At 40.8% G+C, this 25,376-nt stretch overlaps 1 protein-coding gene across 3 annotated transcripts in view; it reads right to left on the reverse strand.

Annotated features, from left to right (window-relative positions):
- Positions 1-6,910: 6,910 nt before the first annotated feature.
- ARFGEF3 (ARFGEF family member 3) overlaps positions 6,911-25,376 on the reverse strand; it is an 83,757-nt gene continuing 65,291 nt past the window's right edge. For 2 of the 3 annotated variants that reach the window (XM_051614758.1, XM_051614760.1), the window contains 9 exons: positions 24,908-25,052; positions 23,788-23,916; positions 23,059-23,235; positions 22,228-22,342; positions 21,479-21,581; positions 20,724-20,855; positions 19,042-19,172; positions 14,406-15,636; positions 6,911-13,683 (listed from right to left, as the gene is read on the reverse strand). In XM_051614758.1, coding sequence (XP_051470718.1) covers positions 13,492-13,683; positions 14,406-15,636; positions 19,042-19,172; positions 20,724-20,855; positions 21,479-21,581; positions 22,228-22,342; positions 23,059-23,235; positions 23,788-23,916; positions 24,908-25,052 — 2,355 coding nt within the window. In that variant the 3' untranslated portion in view covers positions 6,911-13,491. The remainder of the gene's footprint in view (positions 13,684-14,405; positions 15,637-19,041; positions 19,173-20,723; positions 20,856-21,478; positions 21,582-22,227; positions 22,343-23,058; positions 23,236-23,787; positions 23,917-24,907; positions 25,053-25,376) is intronic. The other variant, XM_051614761.1, reaches the window with a different exon arrangement.

Below are 25,376 nucleotides of genomic sequence, written 5' to 3' on the forward strand. Positions count from 1 at the left end.
TCTGTTAGTTTTAATTATTGATGAAAGTGAACTTCATAATGCATCATCTAGCCAAAAAAATAATCAAAATTCAAAAAATAATACAATTATTTGTGCACAAAGTACAGGAATAGAAAAGAGCCACTCCATTTATGTGATTACTATATCTGTCATTTTACCCTAACTTTCCTAAATGTGTCAATGAGTTCAGTTTTCTTCTGAGTGATTCAGGATTACCACTGTTCTGCCTTAGAATTTGGAACTTGAACTGGAAACTGGGCATGACCTATAGGTTATCCTGTGCCAGTAAAATGCAAGAAAAAGCAAAAATTAACTAGAGATCAGGAAGGTGGGTGGCCTCTTTTGATCTTTCTCAGAGTTCTAATCTCTTAGTTTCTGCAGCTATTTAACTCAAGTTTCACAGGTGTGAAAGTGACCCTTTGGCTCTCTTTTTTTCCCAAAAAATGTGATTATGAGCAGTTCTCTGAGATAATGTTACTAAAGGTTGGAACTGCACATGCATTTAAGCACCTCTGAGTGCCTCTAGTACAGGTCAGGCAGGTTACTTCTCCATAACCTCAGCTCATCACTGGTTAGGTGTTTTTTCTGAAGCTGCTGGCTTCATCTGAATGAGAACCAGGGCTGTAAATTAGAAGATGCTTGTTCAGTGTTGTGCTCAGTTGTTCAGGAAAGGTCAGGGAGACCCTTGTCCTTTGTCCCTTCAGGACAAGGGAGAAAATTATTCCTCTCTGTGGACTTCTGAATCCATGTGAAACTTCCTGAACTGAAGTGAATTGAAGTATACATTATTTAATAGCACATCGGCTGAAAGGCTTTAGGCAATTTTGTGGTGTTTTAATTTAGGTGACCTGGAACATCTCTTTGCTAGAAATAACACGTTTTGTGTACTGTTGCACCTCAAAGTTCCAGTCCTGAAGCTGAATCTCCTGCTATGTCTCTGAAGGTTTCTACTTCCAACTTACAGGGAAGATGCAGTGTCTCCTGCAACCTGTAAACTAAAGATGTCTGTAAGAACGAAATACACAAAGAAAATATTGTCTATGCAAAAGGGCCCAAAAAGGCCCCAAATCTGCAGACATGGCATATTTTCTCAAGTGCAGTTGTTAATGGTTCAACTTGTCAGCAAAATTGTGGTCAAGCCTAGCTTTTCTGACATAAAGGTTATAAAAATGTTTCAGCATTGAGCAGTGCAAGACCAAAATAATAAGAGTGCTTGGGACAACTGGATAAAGGCACTGGCACAGTGTTCTTGGGCTGGGGAGATGGGAGCTTACAGAAGTGGGAAGTACACTATGGGATTTGAAATGAAAGGCCCCTTGTGTTAAAAAAGGTAAGGCACCATGCAGCACCCTCAAGAGGACACCAGAAATACAAAGGCAAAGGTGTTAATTGTGGCCTCTTAAAATGAGAGGCGTATCCAGGCATTTGGGTGTGGCACTGAAAACAGGAGATAGTGAAAGAAACTTGTTGTCTGAGGGATCTGTGTGTGATTGGCAGGGAATAATTACAGATTAGAAATAACTGGACAGTGGAGCTGCTGAGAACCATTATGAACAGCTTTACAAATAACAGGCTAGGTTTTCAGCTAGCAAGTTTAAACTGCAGCCCAGTAATGATGATCCGATATTGAGGTGTATGGAGTCATGTGATAGTGTCTCCTGTGGGAAGCTGACTTTGTACCAGCAGAAGGGCCAAAACAGTAGCAAAATGCAAAAAAATTCTGCTCTGGGGCTCAGGGAGGTTGAACAGATGATCTGAACAATTCTTTCATGTGCACAATCTGGCATGTCCTAAATCCAGGAGACTTTATTGTCCTTTGAAAGAGAAGATGGCAATTGCAGGGACCCCCTCCTGGGTGCCAAGTGGGAAGAGGGTGTCCCGTGTTCTCTGGGAGCAGAGCTGTACAGTGGAGAAAGCTTGGGTCCAGGCTGATGGTGTGTGGATTTTCTTTTTAAAGAACAACAAGATTTTGCTTGGGGCAATGATCTAGAACTGGACAGAGTACTCCAGGTGGGGTCTCATGTGTATGGAGTAGAGGGACAACACACTATGAAAGAACAGCTGAAGCAGTTATTTAATTTGATTTCTTCTGCAAGGTGGGGATCCTCTCATCCCATTTCCAGGTGTAGCCTCACTCTCTCAGGGTCAAGTGACTCAGTGTGTTCTGTAAGGAGGAACCAGGTGGCTGCTGTGGGGCAATGGGGCCTGCCCGGGTGAGTTAAAATGGGCACAGGCTGTAGGGGCAGCATGAGTCCTCAGTGCTTAGAGGCATTTTTGTGTTGATGTTGTTACTCAGGTTTTACTTCTAACTTTATTTGGCTCCAAACGTTTTTAACCATGTAAAGGGTGATGCCTCCACAGCCCCCTTGAAATGGATGATGGTCCAAGCAGTCTGGCTTGGTTTGATGCCTCAGACTCCAAAAGAGACACTAAAAGTGACATAGTTTGACATTTGTGCCTTGCCCTGGGATCTTCGCTCTCACTCTGTTTTTCTTCAGCAGTCACTGCAGATCTATGCTGTTGTCCAGGCTGGCACACTTGATGGAGGTCATCCTTCTTGCCCTACTCTCAGTACAGCTGGCCTGAAAAATTCTGTGGCAGCCTGTTACACTGCATCTCCTTTTCACCCCTCTTACTGCTCTTATTCCCCATAAATCCTAAAGGAGATTTGATTGAAAACTTGCAAGAAAAAAATGATTAGCAAGCTAGATATAAATCTTCACCTTTTTTTCATTATTATTTTTTTCATGGTTGGCTTTGCAAACTAATAATCTTTATTCTCTTGGGCTTGGGGCTGGTCACAAGAGCCTGCACTGAGATATTCAATTATTTAGAGTTATTTTAAAAGAAAATGTAATGTATGCAAGAGAGATGTAAGACCTGCTCTGATGATCGTCCTTGCAGCTTGGACTTGAAAAGAATATTTTTATCAGGGTGCTTGATTTTTTGGTGCCACCATTGCAGTTTTACCCAGGAGACAATTCCCATGTTTTCTCAAGGGAAGATGAATTGGTTTTGCAGGTAAGCATTTTGAACCAACCAAGAGCCTTGCCACCTTCCTCTCCTTAAATGAGTTGTTACAAAACCATTTTTCACTTTCTTACTATGTTTGACATTCTTATTTCCCAAGCTTGAAGATTTGCCTGTTTCTGACCTCCTGGGCATACGTACTTAGAGAGGTAAATTGCAATAAAGCATCTTGTCCAGTTTTATTTTGACCTGTTCCTCCTCTCATAATCTTTGCCACAAAGGAGAACTTAATTTGAAGCACAATGCAGTCTGCCAGGAATGTAAACCCATACTAAATAACTAAGAAATGCCACGCAGAAGAAGTATTTGAAATGATTTTAATCTTAAGTAATTTTGACTGTGGTTGGGGATTAGGGTGTTGAGAAAGATCTCCTTATAAGTGGTCATGCTAACCACAGCAGACAAAAATCATTCAGCTTGGGCATACTTCCTCAGAGCTGGCAAACCAGAAGTATTCCCTCTACTTTATGGATATGGATCTCCCAGTAAATACAGTGTAAATAAAGGTGCAAATCTCTTGTAAAAACAAAACAAGAAAACCAAACCAGATTTACTATCCTGGATTTCTGTCAGAAGTCAGAAAATTGCACACCAGCCTGACTAATATGTTTGGTTTAGGGTTTGGTTATTTGTTTTTCAGGGGTTTTTGTTTGGTTGGTTTTGTTGTTGTTTTTCGTTGTTATTATTTTTTCTTCAGTATAAGACTAGGACCTCATTGACTCATGTTTACATCTAACTAATTTATATTTATTTGGGATTTTGTTGGGTTTTGAAACCTAGATATACTGAGTTTATTATTTTAGGACATTGTGTCAGGCATTTGGATAAAGCATCCGATTTCTGCTTGTTTGCAGTGATATTGGATGTTAGGTGGTTTATCCTATGCCAGCTTCCTTTCCAAAAGCTCAGTGATCTGAGATGACCCTGTGTTTCATGTGACTCAGCAGACAGAGCCCAAGCCTGGTTCTACCTGTTATTTCTACTTGTCAAAGGCTCACTCAGTGGATTTAAAATATGTATATGAACATTTCTCTGCCTGTAAAATGTAAATCAAGGAACTTCTGTCTCGGAGAGAGCATGCTGCCAGCAGGATTACTGAAAATATTGTTCCATTATTACTATGCTCATACTTTCTGAGTGTTTGGGTGTGCCAGTGATCTCCTTTGCAACCCTACTATGCATTAGTTGTTGCAATCAGTGTGTTTCCTTCTCTTTGGTCTACTACCTGAGGTATCTGCTAGTATCTCCAGATTGCCTTTCTATTTTTTGTCCCATAAATTTTCTTCACTATTTTTGTTTGTTTTGTTTTTTTTTTTCTTCTCTCTCCCTCTTGCCAGATCTGCCTGGATCCCACAGGTCTACAGCTCTGGGATAAACAAGAGGCCAGGGCATTTTTTGTAGATACTTTGGGCCCTTTTGAGGTCAAGGACAAATTTTTTAACTGGCTCAACTTGTTTTCATCCCATCTTGGTGACACTGGGCACCCTCTTGGCACCCTGGCAATAAATAACCATTAGGAAAAGTGTCTGGCTTGGTATGAGGGGAGCTTTTAAACTTTTAGTTGACCACAGATGAATATAGTGTAGACACATTGTGAAAAATTATCAGGTTTGAAGTCCTATTTGTTATAAATAGATGCGTATCATGGAGGGAGAGTAGGTTGACTTGATGTTCATGCATCAATCCTTGCTGCTTCTTGTAATGGCAGAGGAAGGAAGAGTTTTCCTAAAGCTTTTGAGAGAATCTGTGGCTTCACATTGCTTGGTGGGTGTTGCTCCTCCTCTGAGCCTCCTAGGAGTTAGAATGTCTTTTGGCAGGCTCTAGAGTGACTTGAGAGAGCTGACCTGCCTGGATTGAAGTCAGACTTTGAAAACTGAACCATGATTGCTTTTCTGCCAATAAATGTGTTCAGTAACAACTTCTATGAGAAGTTTTCATTGCTGTTCAATTAACAAAATCAAAAGCCATCTGTTAAATTTTGTCTAGATACCAATGTGTTCAATGGTTGCTGCCTTTCCTGCACCCTGTTCTGGAATCTGGAGTATGAATTCAGTGACTCCACTTAAAGGGGAGATAATGTTTTAATGTTTCTTCTTTCTTTTTTCCTTTAAAGTATTTGCTGACAGCTGTTTTCTTCAGCAAGTGCTCTTAACACTTTGTTATACAGCAAAGGAAGAACCTCAAGTATCTTCTATATAACTACAAAAAAAGTTTATCTCTTCTACTGTGTTTGAACCTCTTCCTCTCACTCTGGTGGCATCAGAAGCTGTGCAAGTCTGACCCCACCATTAAGTGAGAAGGCAGTTGGGAATCTGTGTACATGTACAGAGTTAGTGATATAGTGGAATAGTACTGTCTGTATTTATCCAGTTGCTGTTTTTCTGGTTAGGAGGAAATTAAATCTTTCTAATGGGATCTAAATGAGACAAGCAGCAGAATGTAGTTTCTGGAACGGGATTAGATCCAACTGTTGGGATTTAACACACTCAGTTTTGCTAGAAGTGCTGTAAGATTATTGAAGCATCACAACCTCATTCAGTTGCTTTGTAATCTGCTCTGATATGTTCCTCTTAACCCTCATGCTGATGAGGCTGTTGTGTAACAGACTGAAGGCCAGACCTTGTGTTGCTTCAGTGTATGGGAGCCCATGCCCAGAGATCCCGGTGAGCCCAGGTGGGAATGCTGGCTGCATCATTTTGATTCTTGAGATTCCATGGAAAGCCTACCTTCAGGCTGCCCTGAGAGCACAGGGATGTACCCTAAAAGTCACGGTGTGCTGCTGTGTCTTGTTGATGAAACTCTCCTGCTTTCGGGGAGCCTCATGACAATTCTCTTGACAGGGATATTGTGCAACCCTTTCTTCTTCTGTACCTACATTCTGGTTGTCTAAGAAAGCGTGTGTAGCTGCTGTGAAGGTGTTCACTGTTTTCATTAAATGCTTCCATTAAGTTAAAGGGTTTTCTTTCTCCAACAGGAGAGCTAATTGATCCGGTTTTTATCAAAAGAGTGATTTAGGCAATAGGGGAGAGAGCCCTTGCCTAGCTTTTTAGAAGGATGAAACATTGCCTCACCCACACTGCTGCATGCACCTGTAGATTTGGAACACTTTTTGGGTGCTAAGTGTGACAGGGAAATCCAGCTGGGCAATGCCTAGCTTAAAAATCCAAACCAGTCTGGCTGTGACCTCGTGGTCTGAGGAGCTGTGATGGGTGGCTGCTCATCCCTGCTGGTGTTTGCAACCAGAAGATGCCAAGCTGAGGGGCTGGGGGAGAAGCTCTGTCTGGATTCCAGTGGCAGGAAAGTGGTGTACTTTGGTGTGTGACTGAAATTTATAAGGGAGTTCAATCCTTAAGGTTACCTTTCAGGACAGTTTTCAAAATTGTATATGTTACTGAAAGTAGGTGTTATTTCTGCCATTTTTGTAGGGATTGTTTTCGTTTTGGGTGTTGCTGTTTTAAAATTCCTTTTCAAATAAAATGTAAGCCATAAGTATTTTCCTAATTTTAATATTTTAATGGGCGGAGAAATAACTTTTAACTGTTTAGATGCTTCAAAACTCTGCATAGTGTCTACTTGCACCTTTAGTTGTCTCAGTCACTTCATGCTTCTTCCTGACCCCCACAAGCCCAAACTCTGCGTAGGCGTGGGGCTCAATTGTGTAAATGTTTAGATCTAAGCTCCCACGATAAAAAGAAAACAAACACAAAAACCCAACAACCCAGCAGTTCAAAGTAGTGAAATTCCCCAGGTCATCTGTGAATCTGTGAGTCAGCAGTCATTGCTGGTACATACCAAGTATTTCAGGCCCCTTCTCAGGTCTTCTCCTTTGCTTCATCAAGTAAGTGTAAAACAATTATCTTTAGACAGAAACAAAGCATGATTTATTTTACATTTACTTCTTTATTCTGCAACACAAGCAACATAAATAGTTTATAATTTTTGTTTTAAAATATTTCCATTTCAGAATTCAGTCAGAATAAAATGTACACAAAATACAATTTGCAAGCCAGCTTACAGTGACTGCCTGACCACTGGACACCCAAGGACCAAAGCAAGCTAGCAGCACAATGGGACGCGGTGGACAGGGGAGGTGTTTTCCTAAAGAAGAGCAGGTCAAGGGGAGGAAAGATGGACGAGACCAGGGAATTGCAGATAGGTGTGAACTCAGTAGAAGGTAAACCCAAAGTAAGAGCTTGCTTGACAAGACAATTTACAGTCTCTCTTAGAAAGTATTAGTGGCTCCTCCTGAATATACAGCTAGAGGGATAAGTCCTGGCAATCATGATTTGTGGTAAAACACTTCCTATGGCAGCCATCATAATGGAATTAAAATTTGGTTTTTTTTCATTTTTGAACAGGAAGGATGAGATCTTTGGCAAAATTGAGTGTCTACTCCCTTTGGCTTGCTTTCAGTTTTCAGTTCTGGCTGAGGGGCCTATCCAAGTATGTTTGCAGTCTCACAAATAATGACAAAAAGGGGAGAGAAAGTCAGGGGAACTGAAAGAAGGTGCTCACTGCTGTCATTGCATACGTTCACTCTCTTGCTCCCATCTGCTCCAGCAAACAGTGTGCAGTACAGGGCTCTGCCCTTCCTGGTAGTTCTCCCTTTGGTACTGAATCCTGCTTTTCTTCTGCAGAGCTGGGGCTCAGGAGCTGCAGCCTGCTTGTGGAGGTGATATTTGTGCCTTACCTGTGCCTCTCTGATAGCTCAGCTCTCATTTCAGCTTGCTTCTTGTGAAAACACAGCACCTCACTGCAGGCCAGATGAACCCAACGCAAGCACAGGAACTAGGGCCCTGGCACTCCATGGCATTTATGATGAAATTTATGGAAGTGCGTAAATACCTTTTCAAAAGAGGCAGGTAAGAGGATTTAAAGAGATCCCGTTGCCATGTTTCTTAACAAAAAAATGCCCTCCATAAACTTAGTTCCCAGATTCAATGTGGCAGTGGAGGCTATGCAAACCTCAACTTGCAAATTTGCCAAAAATAAAGAGGATTTGAGGGATCTGGTCCCACAGGGGGTGCCCGTTATTGCATTTATCCAGAATCATAGTGTAGCTCCACCAGTAACCATAACATTAGGGCACTTCCCTCTGCTTTTAATTTTTAGCTTGGAGACTTGGAGCAGTGACAAGACTCTTGCATACTTAAGACATATGCTTTTATGTTTGTTTAGTGTTTTCTTTTTAAATAGGCAGCCACTCCGTGTTTGGCCAAAGCTGTTTTGTTTAGTATGATGTGATACAGTTAGTGTCACATATAAAATGTATGTTCTGAGGGGGATTAGTGGAAGCAACATAAAGAGGAGCTATGACTTCTTTGCAGCTGTACAACTTTCTGGAGTCCCAGATATGCTGCTGGTGAGGGCTGCTGAGAGACTCTTACATTGTACCCCTGGAGAAGCTCTACTCAAAAATAGAGGCTCAGTGAAGAGGGATCTGTAGCTGCTGGAGGCTGATATTTACACTGCATTAAATCCAACATTTGTGCTTCTGTGGTATGGTAACTTGGTCCTTTTATACTAAAAAGCTGGGAAAGTGTTTTTTTGGTTTGTTGTTTTTTTTTTTTTTAATTGATGATGTTGCATAATTTCTTCAATAATTGTGGAATGATCAGAAATGGAAAAAAAGCTAACTGTATTTCATGTCATATGCCCGGATTAGCACTATACATAGATCCTCCCACAAATGACTGTAACCAAAGTGCAGTAAATAGCTTGCTTAAAAATAAACTTATCACATCCCCCCAAAAGGAAGGGAAAGGGAAAAAAAGGACTTAACTTTTTTTTCTTGTCAATTGAAAACTATTTCTCACCAAGTAATAGCGTTTTTTGACTGGATTGCTAAAGGTGAAAACAGCCAAACCCCATGCTCAATTTCTGAATAAGCTTCTACACAGAAGAGCTAGAAAGAAATAAATTGCTTTGGCTTGCTATGGTCAGTCTCCTTAATGTCCAAACTGGATTTGTGCAAAAGCGAAGGTTTTAGTTCTGGGGCACTGGGGGGCATGGGAGTATGTGCTGTGGGACTATGATTCTATGATTCTTGTGGATTTCTCAAGAGGGATGTATAGCGGACAGCAGCAAAGGGCATGAAACTAGGAACTGTTCAGGATTTTCCCTTTCCTGAGGACTTGTGAACCTGTATGTAGGGACTGAAGGATTCAAGGACTGAGTCCTGAGTATTAAAGATATCCAGGTATGTAATTCACATTGATTTCAACAGCTTAGGCACTTTGAGTATGGGTCTAAGCTGGGGAGAGAAGGACAAATTGCAGGCAGCACCTGGAGCTGGAACTCTCTATTTGAGAACTCATTTGCCACTCAGTTTCATACGGGTGCTGTGCTGAGCCCTGCAGTGGGGGTACCAACACTGATATGCTACCAGATCAAGTGCAGATGGAGAGCCCATAGGGTGACGCAAGGTGTTTAGAGGTGGGAGTTTTACCTTTGGCAAGTGAGGGTTTGCCCATGAATTTTACAGTAAGGTTTAAGTTTTAAAAATGTGAAGCTCAAATTGAAAGGCAGAGCACCTTGCAAGTCACAGGTATAAACTCTGCTTGGCCTTGACATGAGTCAGCTACAGTCCAGAGGACATTAACTGTTTTATCTGTGATGAGGCAAAACCTGTGTCACCTGTGCTGGGAGCTTTGCAAGGAAAGTTTTGTCCAGGTCTATGCAAATCTTTTGCTAATAACTCTTTCTAGATGCTGAACTGCCAGTTATTCTCATGTGAGTGTTTATCCCTAGTATTGTCTGTATCTTAGTACCTTAAAGACATGAGAGCACGTTAAGCAAGAGATAGTGGTGGTAACTCCGTGGCTGCTGAACACTCAGAGAAGACTGCTGTGGGGATGTTACTAAAACAACTGCATTAACCATTGCTGGCAGCACAAAGATATTCGGTGAGCATGATGAACATACTACTAATGTGGGTATGCAGAATGCTCAGAGTATGACAGTGACTGGAGCTACAGGACTCTGTACAAGAATGCATCGGTCCTCCCCTGAGGAGGGCGGTATGAACTAGGCAAGGGCAGCAGAGGAGCAGAGGTGCAGCTCTGGTACCTGAGAAAGATGCCAAACTATTTTAAAAAATAACTGGCCAGTTCAACAAAAATCAAACCCAACTCCAATAGAAATGTATGTGACCAAAACAGTGCAAGAGCATAGAACAATTTGGTCATTAACCAGAGCAAAGAGACAGAGGTTCAAGGCTGGAAAAAACAGTAAAGCTGGTAATATGCTGCCATTAGCTCATGCATTGTTAGGGCTGTAAGTAAGGATTTAAATGGGTTATATGGGAAAGACTTGCACATGTGGGTACAAGGGCTACTTTGTGCTACTGACTTCTCCACTCACAAGAGAAAGCAGAAACGCTGCTGCAGCATGGTACAGCTGGACACGACTGGGGTGTTGGGAATGGGGAGTTGCCTCCTGAAGCACAGGGTGGGCTGGTGTCATACCCTTCTCTTGGGGCTGTCCTGGCAGTCTTCTCTGGGATAAAGGCTTTACTTTGTGAGGCCTGAAGGTAGCAACTGGCAGCCTTAAGCCCAAAGTATGCATGAAATAGACTGCATAGGTTTATGAAATACTGACTTCATGTTTAGTGTTGTACTTCTTTGGGGCTTGCTGATGTCTGTGGCTAAACTAGCAAAAAAATAGCTGAGAATCTGATGAATCAACTAAATACTTTAGTTATTTATTTATATTTTGGAGGTGCATGAAAAAGCTTCTGCATCTCAGATTAATGGTTCCTGAAGCGGCCATGGCCTGCTCTCCTCACCTTTTCACTGTTTTACATATAAGGAAGAGCACGAGATGCCAAATTTTGAAGCAGCAGGCTTTGCATAAACAAAGATTCCTTCATCCCCCTACTTTTAAATGACATCTCTGGAATTACTCAAAGTTACTCATGACCTCTTAGGGAAGGGTGTTCACGCACCAAGGCACTGAGAATGAAAATGGTCACTCAGTGCATTATTTGGAGGGCAAAGTTTAAAGCAGGGCAATAGCAACAGCTCATTTACTCAGTGCCAGTATGGCATTTCTAGTGTAAAAACTTGAAATTAAATGGTATTTTGGGTTAAGATGGTGCCTAATCAAATAGCACTAGCCTATGCTGTGTTCACGGGCTTGAGGGTGGTGGTATTGTCACTCCTAGAGCTTTTCTTTCTGTTTTACAGAGGGATTTTTGTATTGCAACCACAACACATAACCCCAGTGTTTCTGAGATACTAGGCCCTCTTTTGGAGTCCTGAGTCCATTGGTGCTGCTACCAGTTTTACTTCTCCAACATAATTTAGGGGTTTGCTTTAGTTTTAGATTAGTAGAGCAAGGATCTGCATCCGTTCAATGCCTGTATAATGAAAAACAGCAGAGTTGGGTGTTCTGCATTCCATTAATTATTCTGATTTCTTTTTGTTGCCTAGTTGATGTCATGCTTTAAAGGCAGTTCTGTATAGATGCCAACAAAACCCACTTTAACAAAAATACATCCACCCTTTTACTTTACCTAAAAATGTGTAAGAAAGACATGGCAACAGAAATCAAACCATGCCACTAGTCACCTAATTTTAGTATTACAGCTGTTGGGGGAATATTGAAAACTTTTTAAATTGTTAAATTATTAATTTTTAAAGTCAATTTAGATGGTAAGAAAGACTTGTTTTTAAGGATTTTTTTTTTCATGTCCTTGAAACAATTTTAAAAGGGGAAGTTTTGAAAGAAAGGGCAACACTGTGACTGACACTACAGAAAGCTATGGGACAAATATTCCCTGCACAAATCTAGCAGGTAACAAACAGGAAGTGGGCAATGGAGGGAAAAGGCAGGAGGACAGTGGCAGCCTCTTTGTAAACACATCAGCTTGGGTGATGGCTGCCCAAGGGAGCCTCCTGGCTCCCTCTCTTTCCCAAGGTTTAAGTTGCTGAAAGTTGTGAAAAATCCAGGTCTGCTATAAAGAGATGCCATTTTGAGGATGCTTTGGAGCAGGGACTGAAGCTGTATATTTAGTTGGTGTACACATTTAAAAAGCCTAAAAGCCTTGGGAGAACTTCATTAAGGGGATCACCCAAGATTAAAACCAACTGATTTTCCACAAATGATTTCAACTTCTTAATCAACAAGTTATGTAGTATGGGAGCACAAGAAGAAATGTCTCAGGGGCTGTGACACAACTTGTGCAGCAAAGTAACCCTTTGCTGTGTCTTGTGTGAACAGCATCACTTATGTATTTGACAACACAATAGCAAATCCTTTCCCCTCTCCCACCCCTTACTACTATCAACAACTTGCTGCATAGAAAGGGATGTACATTCATGAGGATCTGTATCCTTCTATTCACAGCAGCAGACAAGAAATGGGAGAAAAACAGGAAAGATACCTGCCTTTCAGACTATTTTCCATCTTGATTCAGCTCAGTGTGGAGTGATAGGCTAAGTGTAACAGGTGATAAGGGTGTTCCTGGCTACAGCAGCTCTATATAAGCAAACATGTAAGTTTCCAGTAGAAGCAGAAGCTAACTTAGCTGCAGCGTTGCTTAAACTGGAACACTACTCTCTTGAGTTGGGTGCTGGATATTGGCACATGCTGGTATTTGCTCTGTGGTGGGTCTTCCCCCCAGCTTCACAGGAAACAGCAAAACAAACCTCCCTCTTGCCCTTAGAGGGAATCAGACACATGGAAAAATGATCAGCTTTAGGCATAGCTGAAGACACAGCTGTAGGGAGGGCAGCTGGATGGTGCCATATCTCTTCAAGCAATACTCCACAAGAGCAATGAAAGGATGAATAGTCTGTGCTTGGTTCACCCCTTTTAGATCTGAGATAGTCACTTATTAGCTACCCCGAATAAGACCAGACTTCAAAGGCTCTTCTCAGAGCAAAATAAATTTCCACTTTCTCTAGTAAGTAACACATATAGTTACTACCATAATCTTGATTTGGCTTTCCACTCGCATGCTAATTTCAGGAGGGAAAAAGGTTACCCTTAACAAGTGTCACCTTTTTACTTGTCCTATAAACCCACCTTTTTCCTGACTTCTATTAATTTAATTTTTTTAAGTTACATAGGTTTACTCACCTGAATTGACACCCACATGACAGTTGCGTTCACAGATAGTGCAAGTGTGGAAGTTCAGGTGCAGTTTCATGTGGCTCCCACTGTTGCCAATTTGAATTAAAATGAAGGCGATTGAAATGTATCACCCCCTTACATCCTAGCCAGATTTACTGGCAGGTTCTGGGAGCATTCCAGATCCTCCTGGACATACTCGTGCTTTGCCTCCTTTGCTAGTGTGAGTGAGGGACACACAGTCTCAAGTGGGCAGAGGATACATATCAACAAGCTCATTGTTTCTTAATTTATCACTAACAAACAGGCAATTAATGAACGCCAAATATTTCTTTGCTGTATACCTTGGATGTCTTTTCCCCTTTGCAACAGAGAGCACAGCTAGGTTTAAATTATGATATCATAAACTCGGCCCACTCTTCCCAGCCATTCCCGTACTGCCTGGCGCACACGGATATCTGTCACGTGGCAAGTCAGCTGGCTGAGACAGGGGAACACAGCTGGCTGCAGGGCTGTGAACGTTTGGTCTGGCAGGGCCTGAATCTGGTTGAGAACTGTCAGCACCATGTTGGTCCATGCCTAGAAACAAATTGCATACAAAGAAGACTCTTCAGAAGACCTTTCTAATTAGATTATGCTATCAGTTGAGGCAGAAAACAAGACAACTGGTGGCTGCAGCCTCATGAAGAGGGCTAAGTGATGGTAGCATATTAATTTAATGTTCGCTATGTCTTCCTAACTCACATTGAGTACTGTAAGTCATTGTTTGACTTTGCATTGTGGGTATTATGCTCACCCTTTAGCACCTTTTATTTCATCCCACAGTGAACAAAGTCTGTTACTTTCGTTGATTAGTTCACTTTGACGTGCAAGCACCAATTTTCTGTTTAGTAACAGAGCTCACTATTTCTGCTGTGGGACTGACAAAAAACCTTAAGTACAAAAGCATGGGGACAAGCGGCATCATGTTTTCAAAGGCCTTTAAGTGGGCTACAGCCCTTAGCTGAGAGCAGCGAGTTCACTGTAGGTTGTTAGTTCTTTGGACTATGTGCAGCTTTGGCCCCAGTCACAGAAGCACTCTTGAAAGCTGTACTAGTACACGCCTGATAACACTTCTAATTATTTTCTTTTGATCAGTGCCAGCTGCTGAAATATTCAGTCCTCATCCTGATGACTTCTTTATGTAACAAAGACACTTAACAAAGAGATTATAATTATTTTAATAAAAGCAATAGAAAAATATTTATAAGTATCTTTTAAATTGTTACTATTACTATTAGCATTCTACCAGTACGTCCTACCTGTATCTGGGCCTCGGCATCCCGAACAGATATATTCAGGGAACTGACTGTGGATCCTGAGCGTGGTCTCTTCTCTTGTCTCAGGATCTCTGGACCAGCACTGAATGAATGCCTCATTTGACCTTGATCTATAAGATGTTGTGGCCGCTGGAGTATGGGTGAATCTGGCCCTCTTGAACCCAGGAGCTCCCCTTTCTTTTCCACTTTGACCTCTTTGGTGAAGGATGCCATGGCCTGTTGCTGCTTTCTTTTCTTGTATTCTGACATGAGCTTGGAGATAGTTTTGTCAGTGGCTATGGTGTAGATTTTGTTACCAGCATTCTCCCACCATTCTTTTTTTCTGGTCTGCTCTTTTTTCTCTAGTTTAGGACTTAGGGGTGGGGGTAGCAGCAACATTTCTCCACTCCCTCCTCTGGGTGTCAGGCTGTCACCCAGTTGGTCCCTGGTTTGACTCCGGTCATCTTCTGATGGTGTGTCCTTCCCAGATTGCCCTCCAGTTGATGGGGTGGAGGTTTCTGAGTGAAAGGATGGTAAAATGAAGAAAGGGTCACCTTTGAACACTGGAGGCTCCTCTACATTATTCTCCAGGTCCAGATGCATCTGGATATAATTGTTGCACAGTTCCATACAGAGCTTATGAAGTCGCTTGATGAGCCATCCCCAGTCTGCGTTGCTGACGGGATGTACACTCAGAGATGGTATTCGAGCCCTCCATTGTCTCTTCTCCTTTCCTCGTGGGGGACTGACCTGCGCAGTTTCTTCAAAAATATCTTCATCTTCTGAAGAACACAGCTGTGATGAGTCTGTGCTTCTCTCATCATCTTCAAAAAGGATCTTCTTCACTTGGTCTGCACTGATGTTCTCCTGGTTTGTCAGGATTGCACAAACCAAAGCGTGGAAGTAGATGTTGAAGCTCATTGCTGACTGGCGGTACAAGTTGGCAGCTCCACTAATGCCAGACACTTTTTTCAGCAAACACTTCAACCCAGGTCTGGTGTCAAACTCTTTGGCTGTTCTATAGGAGTCCAGCAGTAAGTCAAAAATGACAGCCAGGTTTTGCATGGAGATGTACCTGAGAAAACCAGCCAACTTGTTTTCTGGTACTTGTACTGTGATTTTCTCCTCCAGGTTAGAAGGGCCTTTCACAAATTCTTCTAGTAAGATGTCATATAAGTTCTGGAGCAGTACTTGGTGGGACAGCAAGCTCACCACTATAGTCCTGAAAGGAATACTTGGTAAACCAAGTATGGAAAGGAAAAAAATAAAATTAAAACAGCGCATTGTGCTTTTACTAGAAGTACAGGAATACTTAATATTTTAGTATCTAACATGAAAGATGTAAATGAAAGACCAAATTTCAGAGCCTTGTTACAAAAAAGTAGAGAAAAAGAAAGTTGTATTGTATAGTCTTTTAGCTATTCTTTCAAATTCTTTCCTAGAAGGAAAGACACACTTACTTTGGTTAAGAGAGATAACTGTCCACAGCAAGCACATTAATGGCACTTGAGCAGAGGTGGCATTAAAACAAAGTTCTACTGTAATTTGTCCTTTTCTCCAGAGATGTCTAACATTGAGGGATTAAATATTCTGTTTCAATTTCATGGCAGCTGCAAGTACTCTCAATATTCCAGCCTCCTATAACTGATTAATTTGTTAACATGCAAGTTATGCAGCACTTCTGCCATTGGACCCTGACTATATTTTCTATTTTTGCTGCTGAACTTTGGCTAAATTGCAATATCTTTAAAATTCCTCCACTGGTATGTCATCCATCCTTAACTGCTGTGAAAAACTGAGGTCAAAACTAGTTTACCACTGAGCTTCTATTCCCACTAATGCCAAGACTACTTCTTAAAAATAAAACAGAGCCAAACAACCACCACCAAAAAAAAAAAATCTACAGAAACATCAGCAGTGCAATGGAGCATGCAAAGAAGCTTAAGTCTTGCTGAAAGCACGTATCACTGTTTACTCTTAAGACTTCACTTGAACACTGAGAGCCTAGCATGGAAATATCTATTCCTAATCCTGTTTCTCACATGTAATACTGGGTGATTCTTAGCTGTGCTCCTGTGACAGATGTTGTGCCTTGTTCTAGATCTCTAGATTTTTGATTCACACAGGAAACCCAGGAATGGTGAATTCTCCCAGCCAAAGTTTTCAGGTCATTAATTAGTAAATAACATTGAAAGGCTTACAGGCAACAGAGGCTAGGAAGAATTATAAACTGTGAAACCTATCTTAAGGCATTTTTTAAAGTGTTTGCATAAGATTAGAGTAGTGATGCTTCAAATGGAGCTGATGCTCTGGTACACACAGTAATACTTGTTTTGATTTAGGAACTATGATAGGTCACATTTTGATTAGCACTGCTGTCTAGTGAGGAAGAGATTTTTCAATTTGCTTGTGTCCTGATTTTAAAAAGAAAAAAACCCAACAAACACACAAAAAAACAGTATTGAGACTTCTGAGGGACTATCCTATGCTTGGCCATGTAGAAGCAACAGGTCAGAAAAAACTGCTTCTAGGGTTAATTTGCTGGTGTCAGTTCACTTACCATGACTCAGCTTCCACTGCTGATACATCAGTAAAATTTAATAGTCTTGTTATCTGACAGTGCTAAAATCTTGATGATTAATACATACATTGGAGCTCTTTATGGGGAAGCAGTTTTCTGCTGTAAAAATCATTACAGGCTCTGAGTCAGAAAAAGCTTTTAAGTGCATATGTAACGTTAAATGGGTGCTTGCATTGATTTTAGGAGACTAATCCTCTTTCAAAAGCAGGATCAAAATGGAGATCTGCTTTTCCTTGTAAGAGCCAAAAGACAATTTCCAAGGACAGTTAGGAGTACTGCTCAATTCCAAAAGAAAGTAGTACAGAGCTATAGGTGAAAACACACAATGCCAAAGCTGGATGAGGACAGTATTTTCATATTCTGCCCAAAGTTTTGAACTGAAATAGATTATTGCTTTTTAGGAAGAAGAAAAGCTCCCTTACCCCAGCTTCCTGTGAAACGATGCAGCATTAGGGAAACAAAAGCAAAAAGGGAGAAGAGAAACCCCACTAAAGTTAAAGTAAAACTTGAAAAGCCACAGTTACTAGCATGCATGACTGGCACACTACTGCAGTGCTATAGCAAATCATATGAAGAACAGTGGCACAGTCAATTTTTGACACCTCTTTTAGTGAAAAATGAGCATTGCTGGGGTAACATTTGCTTACTAGCATATTTTGCAGTTGTTTAGACAGAGCTCAGTGTGAGAGCATTCAGAGTTTGTATTAATTGCAAGCCTTATTTATTTATGTATTTGTTTGTTTAAAGACAGGCAAGAGCCATGCTACATTTCTGCATGGTGCCTGTTGCATTGCATGGCCTTAAGTGCCACAAGAGGGGAGAACTCCAGTCTCTTGCTTTGCATCCATTCTAACAAGAGGAATGATCTGCAAACCTTTGGATAAAGCAGATATTTTCCCACTAAGAAGGAAGGGTTTAGACTGTGACCTCAGCCTTTCTTTCTTTCTCTGCAGGGCCCTGTTCTCTGAAGGCGAGGCAACGGAGCACCTGCTCTTGGGAGAAACTTCTGGCCAGCTGTTTAAGAATACAGGCATCTTGCATGGTCCTTCTTCCTCTCCATCCAAAGAAGGACCATCACATTCCGGCTCCTTGTTGAAAGCACTAGTTTAGTTTTGAATGAGAACACCTGAAGTGGTGCAGAAGCAGGTTTGGTGAAGTAAAGTAAAAGACAACTTTGTGCCATGTGTCACATTCCTTGCGATACAAACACAAACCCTGAATGCAGAATTCCAATCCTTGGCCCTATTGATACTGCAGCAGTTGTTTAAACAACTGAGTGCAAGCAAAAAGAAATATTCTTTGACAGGATCAGATTATCATGCAAACGCATGAGTTTCTGAGGCAGTAACATCCACAAAAATAAAGTGTCAAGCAAAAACAACATTCCATGGATTAGTACATTGACAGTTTCACAGCTTTGGATGTGGTCTCCTCAATTTATACTGCTCCTATGTATCCCTTAACTTCTACTTTCTTAATGCAGTAATACTGAATTTAAAAGACCATTAGTGAAGCAGATTATTTCACTTGCTAGGTACCATTACAAACACAGCAGCACTTTCAAAGCTTTCTTCGGTCCAGTATTTTTAACTCTACTCCTTAAAGAAAAGAACCTCAATATCGGAAAGATCTTCCTAGTATTTCCTATGAGAGTTCTTAATTTAACCTGCACTGCCTCTACTTGAAGACTTTGTGTGACCTCATGTATCCTTCAGAGATTTGTAACCTACCAATTTTTACTATTAGAATTGCTCTCCCTGTTCAGTTTGCTGAGGGCCACATTTGAGACTCTGACACAGGCCATTCTATAACTGTATAAGCTCTTGCACGTGCCTGCTCAGCAATGTATGACCATGGGTACATTTGGAGAACACACAGTAGGAAACTACTGCCTCCTGTGTTAGAAAACGTAATTCTTATTTGATTGCTGTATTTAATTCTTTTGATTACACCTATGGAGACACACGGTTTGCCAGGCTCTGTTCACATCTCTGCCAACCTGACAATATTTTTATCTTGCTTTTAATGACACAGTATTTTCCTGAGGAGATATTTTACCTTCTCTGGGTATGCCCATTTGGTTTCTTATCTGGTGGGAGGTCAATGACAAGCACGCATGACTGGGCATGTTCAAACCCTTCCTTGTTGCTAGGGGTCTTTGGGGAGCACTGAGTCTCTAGCATGAAGACCTAGAAAACAATAAGTTACATAAAACAGTGAGTTCAGTACTAGCACTGGGTCCTTGTAGGGGCCTGAGAACAGGATTTCCTGCATTGTGGAAGATCTGTTATGATGTCTTATTTTTTACAGTGATGAAAGAATGCAAGGTGTCCTCTCAGGCAGACCCTCCCTGGAACATGCCACTTTGGTAAAACAACCTCAGAGACATGGGCTGTCTCCAGACATTCAACAGAGCACAGGGAAAAGGACAGACATCTTTTTCTTTGCACTTCTTATGACATAATCCCAAATGTAATACCAAAACAAGCTTTTTGCTGTCTGCATATAAGAAAATACCATGCATAGTGGAGACAAGGTCTTGTTTGCATAATTAGCCTGTTATACCTAGAAAAGTCTGTTGTTGGAAAGATTATTTTCAGCTGTAAAGAGACAACAGACTCCCAATTAGCGCTTCTTTAGGTGGGAAATGGGGAAACAGCTCACAGTTAGGATAGCTTTGTTTTGTAGTTTTGTAGTTGTGTCAAATCCCTACCTGAGAAGGACTCAGGGATTGCCACTGATAGTGTCTACAAGAAAGGTCTAATGCTACATTCCCTATTTTCTTGAGTTCTGTGTCTTTAAAATTCAATTTCAAACATTTTTTCTATTCAAACAAAGTCTGCTACTGCCATGTCATTTGTGATCACAAATCCTTGGTCTGTGTGTCTCAGATTTTCAAGCAGCATCAGAGTGTAATTAATCAAGTCAGAAACTGACATTAAGCTTCTGTCGGCTCTTTTAATCCAGCTGCTTTCCCATGCTGAAACTGACATACAGTATTTACAGTTTTATGGTATCCTGCAGGTCATTAAGTTCAATCTGCTGTATTTCAAAGTCATATCACCATTTACATAAAATTAAGAACCTCCAATGTAGTCAAAAGGACCCTGAGAAGGGTGTCTCCAAGCTTGCTCCACTAATTAGGAGTTAGTGGTAAGTTTCAAATAATTTCTTAAATGTCAGCATTATCCTCTAGTTCTCAGTAAGTCTTTTTCTTCTCTGCAATCTATAGCCAGGTACTTCTAGAGAAAACAATCTGAATTCCTATTCAAACTCTGCTTAGATAGGTTGAACAAATCTTGTTTTTTCTAGTTTCACGTCTCTGTTCTAGTGCATTTTTTGCCCTTTGGAATTGTAATTCTTTGACAAAGTAATTAAAAATGTATTATGACATTTTAGATGAGAATTCATAGTGCCACTACTATTTCCTTTTCTCTAGCAGAAACATTTCCATCAGTGTATGCTAGGGTTGCCTTTTTTAAAGACACTCATCCTGAGTCCTCCTCAGGTACCTGTGCATCTTCCAGCCTAGGGCATTCCTAAATCCTACTTACAGTTTTAATTCTAGTTTTTATTACTTTTTCTCAATACTACTGTTACACAAATAAATGTTAGTCTGGTGATGAGGACGTCTTTGCCCACAGGGTTTCTAAGGAAGGTGGCGGTAAAGATGTACTTTTATAAAGAAAAGCCCCAGGTGTAAAAGGTTCTTTAACTTGCCCTGAAATGTCAGTCAGTACCTGTTGTGCCATGGCTCTGATTCTCCAGTATTCAGCTTCAGCACTTGGTGAGAGGGAGGGGGCTGCCACCTTCACTTCACAGGCATCTCCACTAAAGCTTTCAGAACCACTGTGGAAATAGCCCAACAGGTTCTATAGAGAGACACAACATCAGACTTTCACTGGGTGTTACATAAAGTCAGTGACTATGGTGTTGTCCAGCCTGTTCATGTGTAATACAAGATTCAGAATGACCTGTCCCGTTACGATCAGCCAGTCACCTGCTATTCAACACTTTTATGGACTTGATGCAAAGGTATTGCAGCTTCTAACATAGGCTGGCCTGCGATGAGGACTTTTTTGTTACAAGAAAGACAGAGAATTGAGAAGCATGCAGCTTTAGGATCAAGTAAGAAACTTTGTCTTCTGCCTAGTTTTAGCCAATCTAGAGGAAGAAATAGCTCAAAATATAAGTTTTCCCCTACTAAACTCTTCTGTTTTCATAACTGGCAGACTAGACTTGCATTAAGTCTAGACTATTAGTGACTAGGGTTGTCTGAACCTGTTTAGGAGAACTGATTTCAGTCTCTACTATTGATCCAACACCTTTCATTGTGAACTGACAAAATAACATAATTATTACATAATCCTTATGTTTCTTTCCTTGGTTCTGTACCCAAAAAACTTTTCTGAAAAATAAAAAGCAAGCTGTAAAAACTTAGTGAGTCTGTAACTACTGTGATTACTCTTTGACTGTCAGCAGAAAGGCAGTTTACCTTTACTGGCTCCAGAGTGGCAGAGAATGCATCCTGCAGGGCGCAACACGCAAGCCTCCACATCTCTTCAGTAAAAACAGGCCCTGCTGTCACTAACACGTACCTGCAAGGACACAGGAAAACCTTTCAATGTTCAAGAAGGAACTAGACAATGCTTACTAGTAATGGGAGAACTTTGAAAACAGGACAAAATGCCTGCTCAGTAGCTAGCTAAGGATATCCACTCTCCTCAGTTGTTACACTGACCTATTTTTGTCATTACACTGTAGTTTTGACCTTTTCTTTTTTTCCCTCCTTTACTTCTCCTCTTTCAATAGTCATCTTGCCAGTTCAAGAACTACACATTGTGTAAATATATAATGCTATGCTTATTTTGATTATAACTGTAACAACTTGAAGACTGTGAAAGGTATTAATTACTTCCAAAGACTTGTGAATTTCAACAGAAAGACCCTTAATTTTATTTCCTAGGGATTAATTATTATTGACTAACTGCATGTAAGTAATGTATGAGAGCTTCTTATGGGAATAAAACACATAGCAATGCCTAAAATCACAGGTTCTGAAGCAGACAGTAAACAGAAAGAAAAGGTTAGTAAGTCTAAAATCCATTATTTAAAAAACAAGACAGAGAGATATTGCAAACTTCTTTTGACATCTTTTCCAACTTTACCAGTCCATAAGGTCTTCAAATATATAAAGACAACTTTTTTTTGGAATATGCTAACAGAGTGAATAGACTGTGTTACCTGATACAAGAGCAGCCAACTCTGGAAATAGTTTCTGTTGGTTCTGCTACACAGGCCACTAGCAACTTGAAAAGATCTTTCAGCATAGTATTAATCATAGCTTCATAACCAATGTCTAGAAGAAAAAGACACAGACTGGTTTTAACATCATTCCCTTTTCAATATAATTAAACAGTCTTGCTACCCTTACTGCTATCCAGAGACTTTGCAAAACCAAATCTTTTTATGCAGCTATCACTAGAGTTCAGTTTTGAAACATGCATCACATGAAACTGAAATAAGAACAGTCCTTTTGATGTTAACAATATAAAATGCTCAGTTTATAAGTGGTACTGGAGAAATCCTGTTAGATCCTGTTTCTGAATATTCTAGTTCTTTATGATCAAAGTCTTGGTGTCTTCTTTTGGAAAGTGTAATTTAGACTGTGATGATTTAATTTTTAAGATAGCCCTGCTCTGAGCAGAGGCTGGACTAAATAACTTTCCTAGGTCCCTTACAAGTTCATGTTTTCCATAAGAAAGGAAAGGGAGAGGGAGAGGGAGAGGGAGAGGGAGAGGGAGAGGGAGAGGGAGAGGGAGAGGGAGAGGGAGAGGGAGAGGGAGAGGGAGAGGGAGAGGGAGAGGGAGAGGGAGAGGGAGAGGGAGAGGGAAAAATAAAAAGAAAACAAAAGGAGAAAAGAATAACAACAACCACCCAAACAAGACATTTCAATCCTCTTCCTCTTCAATTTATGCTTGAGTAACCAAAAAGCAATGTAACCATCTCCCCAAGAAGCTATTCAGTAACTTGCCACTGATAACTGCCAGTAGATGTGACAGTGCAATGACATACCTGAGTGTATGAAATTTTGAATGTGCTCCACTACGAGTTCACAGGAAAGGCCAATGGCATGCTTGAAATTAGCAGATGCCACATCCCAGTAAGAATGGTCACCATGGCTGCGATGGAGCCAAAGAGACATCGTGGGAAGAAGCAGATGGACAACTGCATAAATGCCAAAGCCTGGGCCTTAAAATAAACACAACAATAGTTGTATATTTTTGCTTACAAAGCTACATGCACAGAAAATTTGCAAAGTTGTTCCAAGCTTGAGGCCAGGGGTGGTGCTAAAGAAGGCAGGTTCTGAAACTTTTTTTGTGGGATGAGAGGAGAAAGAAGTTTCAGATCTAGTCGTCAGGCAGCATATGAGCATTTAGCCAACTGTTCACCTCCCATCTTTCCCAGGTCTATAGGACTATGTAATTTTATTTTCTTTTTTTCATTTCCTGGACACCAGACAAACGTTTTCTGTGGCTAGGGCATTGATAGGGTACTGCACCTCATTATTTGTGCAATAAATGTTAGAGTTATGTTCAACACACTCTTACAACATGCCTTTTGTCAACATAGAACAATGCACTAACTGGCACCACAGATTATGCTCTGAGAAAACCCCTTTCTCTTTAAGAATGTCTCAGTGCAGCTCTAGCATGAGAACACACTGCACAGAAATGGTTTAGTATTATATGAGCTTGGGGTCAGGGCTCTACTAGCTCACATTTTATCAAGGCCTTTCATTACCAGGTGTCCTGGCAACGTCCCTCAGCAGTTCAAACAGCAGATCCAGAGTAGGAGGCTGGTGCTGGCGGGGACAGTTGGATATGGCAGTTGTTAATTCTTCCAGCAGAATAATCCAGACATTGATAAGGCCTAAAAGTAAAAAACACAAAGGTTAAAAGTCATGAGTGAGATACTACATTTACCACAGGTGGAACATGCCCTCAGAAAGTGATGGATACTAAGAAATTAATTAACTTCAAGAGCATGGGTTCCTGCACATTCACTGTTAGTGTGTAATGGGCAGTATTAGTTTTTGAAATTGTGGTCTCTTCCCTTGTTATTTTGTTTTGTCCTGTCCTTCTTCCATGTACATTTTGTCTTGGTCTTATTTCTTAGTTTACTACTCCCCCGAGTCTCTGTTTAACCTTGGGGTTTAAAAAAACATAATTAATGAGACATTTTACACATCTCACTACCCTTGCAACTGCTACCCAAAATGATTTGTACTCATTTAGGTTATGCTTTTAGGTAAGGATCTTGAAGTGACTGGCCATTATTTTACTGTCCCTATCTGGCACCCAGAACTGAACAGTAATAATGCCTCACGAATTATCAGCAGACTGCCTCACATATCATCTTTAGATGTTCAGAAGTCACAGACAGAAGAGTATTAAATGTAGATTTGGGTAGTAGTTGAACAGGACAATCCATGTGATGAAGAGCCTTGATAAAAGTAGATCCCAAGAGTCATTCTGGCGAGGTCTGCAACTGAAATACTTTCTGCCTGGTCAGAGCTGGCTCTTCACAGAGGCAGCCAGGTTGGGACAGCTCAGCAGTTCAGATATTCAAAAGTGACTGTACTGCTTCAAAAAGCCATCATGCAGAAAGGCTGCATTCCTCTACTGCTTGGCTCCACACAGATCTATTTCATCAAACACATGATCAATCCACAACCCCTATAAGCCACACAAATAATCAGGAGACAAATACTGCTTGTTTTTCTGGATGCTTTGGTGATTTTTATGGACTTTAGAACTATAAAGTTTTTCCCCTCTTTGCTTTCAGCAGTTGGCAAAATTTACAGTGATATGTGGAAGAAGTAAGTGATTAATTCCACATTTATGCTTTTCAACATACTTACCAGTGTCATCATCAAAGTCTGAAAGGATGCACTCAATGCCATCCTCACTGCTGGCTGACTGTTCCTGCAGTCTTCGGGGCAAGTTAACCAGCCGACCACTGAGGAAGATGGGTTTCAGGGGCATTTTATAGATTTTGGCTAACAACTGACGTGAGGGAGAGAGAGATAGAGAAAAAAGACAAGAAAAGATCAATAAATATAGATAGAAAAGTTTGTAAAAGCTATCACATACAACACAGGTATGTAAAATAAAATAAAAGCCATGAAAGCAGAATAATGTCAGGATGGGTTCATCCAGCAATAGTATAAATAAAAAACTCAACTAGAGGCCAGAAGTCTTCTGTTCATTGACAAGGGGTTGGGAGGGGAAAGAGAGGGAGAAATGCAATTTAAATACCACATTTTTGGGAAGGGAGTGTGTTCCCTCCTCATTTGTGAAAGACAAATGTTACTACTTGCTGATTGCACT

Source organism: Apus apus, chromosome 3 (genome assembly GCF_020740795.1).
Source record: "Apus apus isolate bApuApu2 chromosome 3, bApuApu2.pri.cur, whole genome shotgun sequence".
Lineage (NCBI taxonomy): Eukaryota > Metazoa > Chordata > Aves > Apodiformes > Apodidae > Apus > Apus apus.